Raw genomic sequence first — 12770 nt, forward strand, 5'->3', positions numbered from 1 at the left:
CTAGCAGCCTACTTTCAACGTTTTAAGATCTTGTTATTTTAACAATAAATAGTGTGTATGTGTACGTATGTGGACACACACTCTAGCTACTGAAAAGAGTGTTTCAGTTTCTTTAAATGTCTGTTGGTTGTTTTTAATTCAATATGAAACAATAGTCTGACAGAACACAATTATAAATAGATATCACCAGAAATATATACGCTAAATAAATAGACCTCTCCATGCCTGGAAGGATGGCCTACACTGAAAAGATGACACATTCAATTTAGGACTAATTTATCCATTATCTTTAAAAAACTGTTGGCTAATAATCTTAAATAGGCAGTTTTGTTTTTTGTTGTTTTTTTTTTTTTAGCAATTTACAACTTTTATACTTTCTTCTAAATATCCAGCTTATTTTATTGTCATGGGCTCTGTGCTGAAAGCGACTTTGTGTAATGTAAGATCGCATAAAACGGGAGGACAGAAGTATTTTTGTGAATTAACATACGAGAGAAGCTACTTTTATATTGTGAATCTAGGCTCCAAAGAGTAGCCTAGCTTCTACTACTTTTTATCCTTTGTCAGAAATCAAAAGCTCCAACAGTACATTGCAGTGGTAATAAAATGGTTTCTGTAGAGCCTTAAAAATAGGATGTGACTTCTTAAGGATGATGGCTTTCTATTCTGAACTATCTTTGCCCTTGTAAGATGCAATAAATATCTTTGTTGTATGCCATGAAACAATGGCAAGTTTCTGGGGGAAGCCAAGGTTTGTGTACATGAAAACAGTCCAAACAAACCATGTTTTCTCCTGCCCTTCCGGAAATACTGGACTAAGCTGATTAGGACTGTCAGGACTAGACAAACATTCATAATTCTGGCAGCTGTTTAGTAAGTACATCCCTAGTAAGTTTAGGTGGTAAAGGTGGTAAGAAACCTAAAAACCATTGTAATTAATGAAGGGGAAAATTAATTCATATGGGTAAAAGATCATTAACATGTTCTTTGACAGAAAGTAAAATTTATAATCCTCTCTAGGTTCTCAATTACACGGGAAAGCAACAGATTACAGATCAGAAAAAAGTTTTCCTACTTTCAGTAAAATTGAAGCACAGACTCAGAATCCAGTAAAAGCTAACTAGGGCTATAAATAGTAACTAAAGGGACAAAATGGAAGAAAATGATTTTTACTAAAATCTTAAGTTTGAGCCTCTACTATTTAAAGACAAAATGATATGACATCCAACAAAAAAAAAGGGGGGTTCCAACTCAGACCACACAGCATTGATGAAAATGCAGAGCAGTCGTTTCCAAACTTTTTCTTTAGGATATAAAAGCCATTATCCCAAAGAATCTCTACTCTATGTCAAAGTTTTTTGTTTCTTTAATGCAATCCCCCGCCCCCACCAAGGACATATAATTTGAATAGTGTATGTTGGTATGCATAATGATTATGACTCAACCAAAATACATGTAGTACATATGCTAGGGGTTTTGTGGAGGCCAGCTGTAAAACAAAGAATTTGAAGTAAACAATTACAAAATACAAAAATAAAAAACCAGGGTTTTTTTTTTCCTCCAAATTCCTGGTTTAATAAGGTCTTGTTTATTTTGAGAAAAAAGGTCCCAAACATCAGGCTGTTCACAAAAATAACCCACAGTATCAACTTTAGAAAACAAATCTTAAGACTATTACACTAATTATTTTTCTAGAGGATACATATGACATGCCAACTCTCATTCCACAAAAATACACTGTTACATTTGTGTTTCACAGCCCCACACAGCACTCAAGTGGGATATAACACACATACCTCTAACTCAAAGCTGCTCACGGGTGCTAATCAACTAACTGAGATTGCCTTTGCAGTTAAGGAAGCAACTACTGAACTCATGTATGAATGGTGAGAACTGTACTCCCTAAATAACAAGAGATTATTTTGGAGACAGTTGATAAAAACCATACATCCTTTTTATTGTTAAGTCATAAAGAGGTATCAAAATTAAAAGCAAAAATTACAGGTTAAGACTTAACATAACTACTAGGAGCGTCAAAGGAAGTGAAAGTGGGACTAGGCGCAGGGCAATATGAATTAATGAACATGGGAAGGATGGGGAGAACAGTGAGCATGTGCTGAAGATACTAGGGGAGAGGATCTGGTGAAAAATCTTAGACAAGCGCCTAGGTAAAGAAATAATGGGATAAGATTTCTAAACCCCACTATGTGCTTAAGAGTCATCCTCGCCATTGGCGCTGTCTCTGTCATCCTCTCCTTCCTCTGCCTCTTTTTCATCATCCTTGATCAACTCCAGCTGTGAGAAACAGACACAAATAGGATGGAGTTAGAGGCACTCCATGTGTCCCTGATCCCCCCTCCACCACCTCTTTCTTTCCTTTCCCATGGTTTTCACCTGGTCATCCCCCCGATCTTCATTATCATCATCATCCAGTAGGTCCCCCTCCTCAGCAGAGTCATCTGCACCCCCCTCAGACTCCATCTTCACATTAGTCTCATCTTTCTTCAGGGAGCTGCTGCTCTGCTCCTCTTCTGACTTATCATTCTTCATCTCTACTGGGGATGAGAAGGACAAGTCTGTCTAGGGGCAAGTAATGTCCACAGGATGTAGACAATCCCCACTAATGATCATAGAACTGCAGCACAAGTCTAAATCCTCCCACACAAATGCCCTTCCCAATTCAAACTCCCCAAGTTTCATACTCAATTGCTTCATACCCCACTATACCAACATATACTTTCAACTATCTTAGGTAACTAACTGAACTTGACACACAACAGGCAGCAAGTCAATTTACCTCCTTGTTTGCTCTGTTCCTTTTCAATTTTTTCCAGGCTTTCCAGTAGAGAATCCACTTTTTGCTTTATCTGGGTCAACTCCTTCTTAATGGTCTGAAGGTCATCTCCTTTCACTTTAACACAAATAAAACCCCAGGATTAGAATCAAATGTACCAGAAACTCCCAGTACCAAATACATTCCCACTAGACTACACCAGCAGCCAACAAGAGATGCCTAGGGAGAAACAGAGTAGGCACCTATTATAACAGTAACGAGGACTTTTGATCTTTTAGTTGATATCAGAAAACTGAATCTAATGTACCTATGCCCTTCCTTAGCAGGGCATAAGCCTTCCGACTTATATATAGACCCTGCTGATAAAAACCACAATTCTATTTCAAAGCACATTTCTACCCTGTTTTACCGACTATTTATAAAAGAAAAAACTAAAAAAAAAAACACCAACAAAACAAAAAACAAATGTTCACATGGAATAAATACAATCTGAACGTACATTTTGAACTACACAAAGAAACACTTCATAAAATTAATAGGTACCCTCAATTTCTTAAAGCCTAAGAATTTTATTTTCCCAAATCACCAAGCTCTTACGGATAGAAGGCAGTCCCAGAGTTGGTCTCTAAATCACTACATTCTCCACTTCCTAAATGTTGTAACTGCATTGGTTTCCCTATTTCAACACACACACACACAAATAAGATCTGAAAATTGCAATAATCATACATACACTTTCCAGACTTAGAAGAAGAGCCCCGCTGTCCACTCTTGGAATTGAAGCCACTTTTGCCTCTTCGTGACGTGTTTCCTGATACACGCTGGCGTTTTGAGGGCACTACAGCCCGAGCAATAGGAGGAGGAGGAGGAACACGTGCTGGGTAGCTGTACATCCTATTGGAGAAAAGAAAAATCCCTTCACACATAAAAATTAAGTCAACAAGATTCAAATAACCTTATAAATTAATATCTGTTGTTTCCCAGTCATTTCTACTGTTGCTAAGTTAATTTCATTCATAAGGCCAGCAACTTTCCAAGAAAATAAGATATATCTACACATGTATCTTCAATGATATGGCTGGTCTTAAAGGCTGGACATAAAAGATTCCTCTAGTCAATGGCAGCAGTAGCAAAGTCATCACCTTTTATAATGAATGGCCTTTATCTTATTCTTGCCATGTACTTCTTACAATAATCAATTCACATGAAGACTAATAAAGTACTCATAAAAAGGGGCCGCAATTATCAGAGCTTACAAACAGAGGTATTTAATATTACCCAAATCCCTGATCTTTTCAATGAAAGTATACAAGCATACTGTCATTACTACTTAGTGACAGTAGGTTGAATCACATGAAATTGCCAATATTGAGCAGTTTTGACCTATCAACAGACAGCCATTTCTGTTAGCTGGAATCCTGACATAAACCACTGTTATCAATTCTAACTACATTTAAACTAAACTCCATTCAAAGCTCCAACAGGCCAAGGACTATTGTTTATCTTATTCATTAGTGTCTAAATCCATCCCCCAGCACATATTTATCACTCAATAAATATTGCTCACCTAACTACTGTTTCCACGTAAGTTTTAATTCCAAATGTCTTCTATTTATGAACTTAGCTTCCCAGGGACTGGTAAGGATACAGCCAGGTGAGGACTTGGTACTGCCCCAAGAGAAAATCCAAAAGACAATAAACTCTTCTTATATGGACATCAGTTCCACAAAGATTCTACGTTTCATACTGTTACTTATTTAAGTAACAGCCCATGACAATAAAATAAAAACACCAGTAGGGAAAAATGGTCTCATCTTAGCTCTACAGCTTTTCACCAACTCAACACCAATAGGTCCAGGTAGTCCTCTATAAGAAAGAGATTACCATCAGCTCTGGCTAACTTCAAAGGTTTCAAGGAACAATTATGATGCTTTGCAATTCCATAAATCACCTATAACGTGATGAGCCTCCCTCCTATGTATCTTTTCATTAGTGGCTACTCTTTTCCAAGTTTACAAATAGTCCCCAATCCTTCTGGTAGTGTTAACATTGATTTTCTTCTGCCCAATCCAACTTAAAACTGTTGCCACCCTATTATAAAATATTTACACTTTATCACTTCCTAGGAGGAGGGTCTATAGGGCCATTCTCCTAAATTAAGAGCACATGAACACTGTCAAGGCATGTTAGGGCTTATTTTCATTTAAAGGTGGTCCCAGACCACCCAGAAATACCCCACCCCAACTCCCAATTGCCAGTGAAGCACACTAGATATTGATTTGTCATGTACCAAAGAATCAATCACATGGGGAGAAGTTACCAAAGCAGTCATACTATGTTGGGTCTCTTTTCAATTCCAGTAAGAACACTTTCAAATTTGAACCAAGAAATAAGGAAAGGCAAGTTTTTAATTCAGAAAACAGGAAGGCCTTCTATAGAGATTACTTCTCAGTAGATACATACTAACTGTGCTATTCATATTCAGTTTTAATCCACTCATGGAAATTAAAGCAAAAAATTACTGGGTGACCTCCATCTTTTTTTTTTTTTTTTTTTTTACCTAAAATTTGGCCCAATATTTTTCAAGTATAATGATTCAGAGACTATAAAATATCTGTGTTCAGAAGCTACTATCCTTTGGTCAATTTTTGGAGGTAAATGAAAGTAAATTATCCATATCTTTGGGCAAGAAACAGAGGTCATGATTTGGCCCAGCTGGATTTAGAGGCCCAACCTACCTCCTATCTTACTCAGTATCACGGATACCAGTCTCCAAACCAATGAGTTAGCTTTCTAGATTCCCTATAGTTCATGGCACTGGAATTTTCTTTTGAACCATACTATTTCATCTGACCCAGGTAAACAGCCATAAACAAAATGCAGCAAGAAATGCAATTTGTTTTAAATCTGTGGAATGGACCCATGAACACTACTGAAGTGGAATGCTCTAATTCTCTGAAGAAAAATATATTTCAAAAGATCAACTGATAGTGCTAAAGGGCTTTTAGTACCACAGAACTTAACTGCTGATCAAGTAAAAATGCACCCTCAAACACTTTAAAGATTCCTGAGGAAGCTAAGTAGATCTGGCCTTGTAAACTTTAAAGTGCATAACTGTGAAGAGGAAAGGTGAAGAGGGGATTTACTACGATGGCAACTCTTAACTTCAGAGACAGGTAATAAGAAAGATTCAGTATGACAATCTGAAGAATATACTACAAAGTACATAATCCATTTCCCTATGAGAAAGCAATAAATCTTGTAAGCAACAACAGCTGCTGTTCTACTGACTGAGTTTTAAATGTCTTGATAACAGTTTCATTACTACCTGAAAACTGGCACTAAACCTTAAGAGAACTACAACTACACCCTAAATGGGAAATATGGGTACCAGGGTTGGTATAAAATCTAATCAGAATAGAAGATAATGAAAATACCACTTGAAAAAAGTTTTCTAGAGACATATGAACTACCCAATTATCTGAAAAGACAGACGGAACAAAGAACCTCAATCTCCAGGCTCAAATATAGACATCAATGCATTCATTTAAAACACAGGTTTTCAAAGGGAAGTTTCTTAAATAGGAAATTTCTGACCATTGTGGCTAGGACATGATGTGGAACATGATTCCCAGGAATGAGCCTGGCCTGGCAGTGAGGGACTGAAAATGCCTACTTGACCAAAAGAGGGAAAAGAGAAAGGTAACAGCTGAGGTCACACTGGCTAAAAGATCCCAAATAGTTGAGAGGCTATTCTGGAGGTTCCTCTTCTGCAAGCTCCAGCTAGACATCCCAAATGGCCACAGTATGCCATGCCCTTAGCAAAAGTAGTCCCCAAATACCTAGGTCCCTACCTGATACTCTATAAAAGATACACGAAGTTTTATTTTTCAGAAACTTAAATCCACTAGAGTGGTCCCATACAAGTCCTAAAACCCAGAGGCAACAGCCTCTTTAAAATCAACTATCAGATGTGGCCCCCTTCCCCATACTGTCGACACGCCCTTTTAATATGAACAAGTTAAGGGTGCTCACTGCCTAGATATCCCTGAAGATGGAGAAAGAGATTAAGTGAGAGGAAGGAGTAGCAACAGACAAGATAAGATTGAACAAAGGTCTATGAATACTGCAACCTTATATAATTATACATGTATTTTAAGATGCTGGGGTGTTGGAATGGCTGGAAGGAGGTAAATGATGTGGAACTGTAGCCTACAGCATCCCTTGGGATTTGCTCTATAGCTTCTCGTTGCACAAGTCAACAAGGTATATACCTTTCTGTATATACTTTGTATTTCATAATAAGGAAAAAACTGAAATTGTGGAACTGTAACCCGTAACAATTTTTGAAATTACCTATATGACTGCTTGTTGAGCTGTACATCAAGAGATGACACCTTTCTGTATGTATGTTATATTTTACCATAATGGAAATGACTGAAGTTGCAGAACTGTGACCTATGATATTCTTTGAGATTTGCTCTCTAACTACTTGTGAAATCATACATTGAAAGTTATCACTTATGTATGTTAAAGTTCAAAATTAAAAAGATGGGAAGAAAAAAAAATACAGTGATCTTCCCTGGGATTAAAAAAAACTGATACATTTCAACTACTAACAAAGTAGAAACAACTAGAGTTAACATATTAGTGAAAACGCTATATTCTCCTGAGTATGTTTATTCAGTGTACCACTGTTGCTTCCTGTCATAAAACTTTATACTTACTAAAATAATTGGTTTTAAGATTGTTAATTATTAAATAGCAAGTAATTCTATACAACAACTAAGTCAGATACTGTTTCCCACAACAGTGCTGTGAATAAAAAAAGTAAAAGAAATTTGAAAATTTCAGGAGACAGCAATCTACTACAATTAACGAGTTTAACGCATAGCACACCTCTGTACTGACAAATTATTTTTGAAAATTTTATTATGAAACTACTACTTTTTCTCCAGTATAACAATGTTTATTAAGTTCAGCTCTAGTGATTATCAGTTAAATGAACTCCCAATTGATGACTAATAGATACCTGCCTTATATTGTGTAACTGCTAGGAATCTCTAAACTAAAAACTAGCATACTAGCTCAAAGTTCACTTACAGAGTTTAAATTTAATTAAAGCACTGAGTGAAGATTTTCTGCTACTGTAATTTTTTTAAGTTTGGTTCCTACCAGTGTGCCCCAACCTGCAACACTCACCCTAATTAATAATTCCTAGATGATGATATATGCCTGCCTATACCTCTATTCAAAAAGCAAGTTCCTGTTTTGGTAATAAAGTTTATGTATTTTCCATTATAGATACAATACATACTTATAGAGAACTTTGGAAAATTCTGTAATGTAGAAGAAAAAAAAATTCACTCATATTCCCAACACTACTGTTAACATCTTGATCTGTTTCCTTCAGCTTGTTTCTGTACACTAGTATGTGATTATTAGTCTGTTACTAGAAGCAAACACAGAGTCAAACATGGGAAGAAATACGGAAAACAATTAAGAAATAGTTGTGTGGTCATTGTGGGATTACCATTAAATATTCTGTCAGTTTTCTTGAGTCGTCTTTATTATAGTGTTTTGTTAATCCACCTTTGTTACACCTATTTCCATTATAAACACAGCACATGTTCATTATACAAACTTTTGAAGTTGCAGAAATGTAAAAGAGAAACTCGCTCATATTTTCACCATCCAAAGACTGGTTAACATTGATATATTTTCATCTTGTTTCTGTGCACAGGTTTTTAATTTGTTAATATAGTTGTGGTCGTTCTAGCTATCTGTAACAGTGTCAACAATAAAAATAAAGCTAAAAGAAAAAAAAGGGGGGCAGCACAATTCCTCTTCCTAAAAATTACTAGTGAAAGAACACTTCAACTGTACTTTTAGATTACGCAACATATCCACAGTAAACCTTCAGAACATGTCTAATTACACAATATTCTGTATAATTTTGTGGAAAGACTTTACTACTTTTTAAAATCTATCTTTGACCTTGCATAAACTGAAACTAAGTTATTTTGAATGAACTAAATATAGATCAGCTATTACTACCCAAATACCAGAATTTTTTAAACTGTCCAAGAATAAAGACCTTCAATAACTGATAACATAGAATGCATTTCTGGATATTTCCTGAAGTTTCTGTGAACAATTATTTGAGTAATTTAGGAAAACTATTTTCTTATCTTTTTTAAAACTACAAAAATTTTCCCAGTGGATCTTATAATGCTTTGGGGGGCTTTTTTAATGCAGTATATAATACAATGAAACTATTTAAAATTTATTATTAAAGATTATGTAAAAAGTTCAATGTAATTAATAGAAAAATACTTAAGAAATATTCAGGTTAAAATTTAATATTTTCTATTTGGGACAAAAATTTTCTTCCATAACATCTATTTTTCAAAATCTCAAAGCTTTATTTTACACACAAGTAGGCTGTTGAGTTTGCATATTAAATTGTTACAAAGAATGATGCCCTAAAAATTTGTGACATGTTTAATTTAGGTTGATACTAAAATATAAATATGAAACCATGTTATATCATCAACTGGCCTAAAACAACACAAACCAATGGCACCAATCAACAACTGGTCCTGCAACATTCCATCAGAAAAACAACTGCTTACCAACTAATTATAGCAACTAAAATCAAGATTTTCACAAATAAACTTAAAATGTAATTGTACTACTCAATGATGCTATACACTTTTTTAATTCTATTAGCATTTAAGGATGTATTTTTGCAAATTCTAAGACACGTTTCATTGATGCCCCACTGACTTATTTATAAAAGCTTTACAGGGAAGAAGGAAAAAATACTTACATTAAATGTATATACTCATTTTAAGATGCATTCAATTTCTACAAACTTCTTACAAAATTTTCAATATGAAAAACTACATCTTTAAGTGATTTGTTTTGCAGGATTCATTGGGAAGCTATGTTACACAATAAATGTTTCACTGAAAGATAATTTGAAAATGTACCTGAAAACTTACTAGGCACACTGTTTGGGAAATGAACTGATAAGGATCACAAATTCATAAGCAACACTGTATTCAAGACTTACAAGAAGCTTTGCTTCTGTGAATAAAATGTATAAAGCCTTCCAACCAGATGAGTCTTCTCTAGGCTCCTAAACTTCAATGGAAGAATTTTAACATTTTTCATGTTATGACATTCTTAACATAGATACCACCAAATGTCACTGTGGATCTTTTCTAAAGATAAAACCTTAAACTGTCTATGTGGTTCAATTTTATTTTTTAAAGTTTAATTTATTAAATGGTATTTATGAAGATTTCTTAGAGACCATAGATTAAGAACAGGTAAGCCCACTCAATCCTGTATTCTCTTTTTATTAAGCCAGATGAGAAGAGTATACTTTTTCTTTCCATTTAAAATAAAATTCCTTTTAAGGAATTGTCTGCATAAACTTATCTGTGGTTGCTTACAAAGGGGCAATATGAGTGAATTTTTCAGGGATGATGAAACTGTTCTGCATATTGACTGTAGAGGTGGTTACATGACTATGCATTTGTCAAAACTGCATACCAGAAAGCATGAATTATACTGTATACAAATAAGTTTTCTATGCTTACTTCTTTCTTCTACGATTTCTATCTTCCCATTCTCTCTAGAATCTCCCTGTAAAGATTCTGCCCTCACCATTCTCCATCAAAACTATCCTAGTCTAAGTCACCAATGATCTGCACATTGCCAAATGAGACATTTCTCAATTGTCATAAGCCTGACAACTGTCATCACTCTACTCTGAAATACACAGCCTTCCAGGATACTTCAAGCCACTGGTCTTTTTCCTGTTTTTAACGGCATTCTCAATCTACTCGTACGCCTCCTCATTTTCCAGTCTTTAAAATCTGCAGTGCCCCAGAGATTTCTCTTGTCTATTTCTAGTCATCAACTCTCAGAGTATCACCACCTATGAGCAGATGACTCTCCTGCCTATTTAACATCTCTCCACATGGATGTCTAATAAAGCAACCCGAACATTTCTTGGAACATATATGCTGACATTCACCCCTTAGCCTAGCTCCTGGCTCCTCCTGTGTTCTTCCCACACCTCAATTAATGTAAATTCCAATCTTCTAACTGTCCTAGCTAAACTTTTGTGACATCTATTCCTCTCTCTCAGTACTTACATTGATCTGTAAGCAAATCTGTCCACATTAACCTTCAAAATCCAACTACTTCTCACCATGCCCACTGCACCTCCTGGTCCAACCTAAAATAACTGCTTCTCTTGCTTTTTCCATCATCTACATATTACCTGTTTTCAAAGCAACGAAAATGATCCTGTTAAAATATAAATAAGACCCTTTTTTTCCTCTACTCAAAACCCTCCTGGGGCTACCTATCTGTTCACATAAAAGCTGAAGGCCTACACGTCCTAAACATGCTCTACCTGGTGTGCATCTATTTTTGCTTGACTGCTATTTCTTACATGTAGCAAGCAATTTCCCAACTCAAAAACCACTGCACTTGCTATTTAATATTATCACCTGAATGTTCTCCCTACAGACATGCTTAAACCCAGCTCCCTCACTTCCACAAGGTCTAAACTCAAGTCACCCTCAACTTACCAAAATTAACTCTTGCCCGGACTGGAAAAGGCAAAACAGCAACATGGTGGAGTCTGGAGCTGGTGACCCTTTGGGTACTAAGAATGGAAGGGCCCCCTTTGCTCAGTGCATCGATCCGACTTGGGAAAAACTGACTCCTGCGCAACTGCAATTCATGCGGCAGGTGCAGGTAGCCCAGTGGCAGAAAACTCTGCCACAGCGGCGGACCCAGAACCTTGTGACCAACCTGGGCATCAGGGCCCTGGTATTAGCTATTTATGGTTACACTTTCTACTCTGTGTCCCAGGAGCGTTTCCTAGAGGAGCTGAAGGACGAGGCCAAAGGTGCCTGAGCCCGAGCCCTGGCAAAGTCAGCAGGCCCCTGATCAGAATGTGCAGTACCCACCTCTTGCCTGCTGAGGCCCCTTCACAAGGTAGATAATGCCCCATGACCCTCATAGAAAATGAAGCCTACTCACAGCACCACTGGTCTTCTTACTAATCTTGGACGGAGACTGAGCCAAGAAGCCAAGAACTTTACACATCTATTGGTCCTGAAGGGAACACTGCCCATCTCACACTGTGTGCTATGACTGAGCTCTTCTTGTAGTTTGTTTCCTTGTTTAATGGGTGTGCAACCCTGGCTTTTCCCGTGCTTTCTGACTTTGTGGTTTGCCCGGGGGGGGGGCAACTGTTATGGTGGTGGGGATGGCAGCTCTGGGCAGTGTTGGAGTCTGAGATGGGAAACATGAGGTCAACTTGAGAATAATAAACTGAGTCATACCTCCAACAACAACAAAAATTCACTCTTGTTCTATGAAATCCCATGTAAAGAAGATGAGAAGACAAACTACAGACTGGGAGAGAATATTTGCAAACCACAACTGAGAAAGTACTCATATCTAGATTATGTAAATAGCTCAAAATTTAACACTTTAAAAACAAAACAGCAACCAACACAATCCAATTAGAAAATGGGCTAAAATCATGGAAAGACATTTCATCAGAGGATACAATGATGTCAAATAAACACATGAAAAGTTATTCAATATCATCAAGCTGAAAAGGATATGCAAAATTAACCCTGTGAGATACTGATACACGCCTATCAGAATGACTAAAACAAAAAATGGTGAAAACACCAGGTGTTGAAAAGAATATGGAGAAACTGGATTATTTATACACTGCTAAATGTAAAATGATACAGCCACTTTGTAAAACAGGAAAACTGGTAGTTTCTTTAAAAACTAGAAATTAAACTACCATACCAACTACCATCAATCACACTCTTTAGCATTTATCCCAGAGAAATGAAACCTATGTTCATACAAATCACTGTACATGAATGCTAACAGCAGTTTTATTTGTAATGGCCAGAAAGTAGAA

At 36.4% G+C, this 12770-nt stretch overlaps 2 protein-coding genes across 11 annotated transcripts in view; one reads left to right on the forward strand and one right to left on the reverse strand.

Annotated features, from left to right (window-relative positions):
- Nucleotides 1-305: 305 nt before the first annotated feature.
- HNRNPC (heterogeneous nuclear ribonucleoprotein C) overlaps nt 306-12770 on the reverse strand; it is a 77082-nt gene continuing 64617 nt past the window's right edge. For 8 of the 10 annotated variants that reach the window (XM_037834483.1, XM_037834475.1, XM_037834478.1 and 5 more), the window contains 4 exons: nt 3528-3688; nt 2798-2911; nt 2395-2555; nt 306-2295 (listed from right to left, as the gene is read on the reverse strand). In XM_037834483.1, the coding sequence (XP_037690411.1) occupies nt 2212-2295; nt 2395-2555; nt 2798-2911; nt 3528-3688 (520 nt within the window). In that variant the 3' untranslated portion in view covers nt 306-2211. The remainder of the gene's footprint in view (nt 2296-2394; nt 2556-2797; nt 2912-3527; nt 3689-12770) is intronic. The other 2 variants (XM_037834484.1, XM_037834482.1) reach the window with 1 other exon arrangement.
- On the forward strand, nt 11450-11737 carry LOC119532253 (cytochrome c oxidase assembly factor 3 homolog, mitochondrial-like). The gene has a single exon (XM_037834486.1). The coding sequence runs from the start codon at nt 11450-11452 to the stop codon at nt 11735-11737; it is 288 nt and encodes a 95-aa protein (XP_037690414.1).

This window comes from Choloepus didactylus, chromosome 4, assembly GCF_015220235.1.
Source record: "Choloepus didactylus isolate mChoDid1 chromosome 4, mChoDid1.pri, whole genome shotgun sequence".
NCBI lineage: Eukaryota > Metazoa > Chordata > Mammalia > Pilosa > Megalonychidae > Choloepus > Choloepus didactylus.

What these genes read in the sequence shown, in the direction of transcription:
- LOC119532253 (XM_037834486.1), top strand. Translation starts at nt 11,450, where the DNA reads ATGGTGGAGTCTGGAGCTGGTGACCCTTTGGGTACTAAGAATGGAAGG.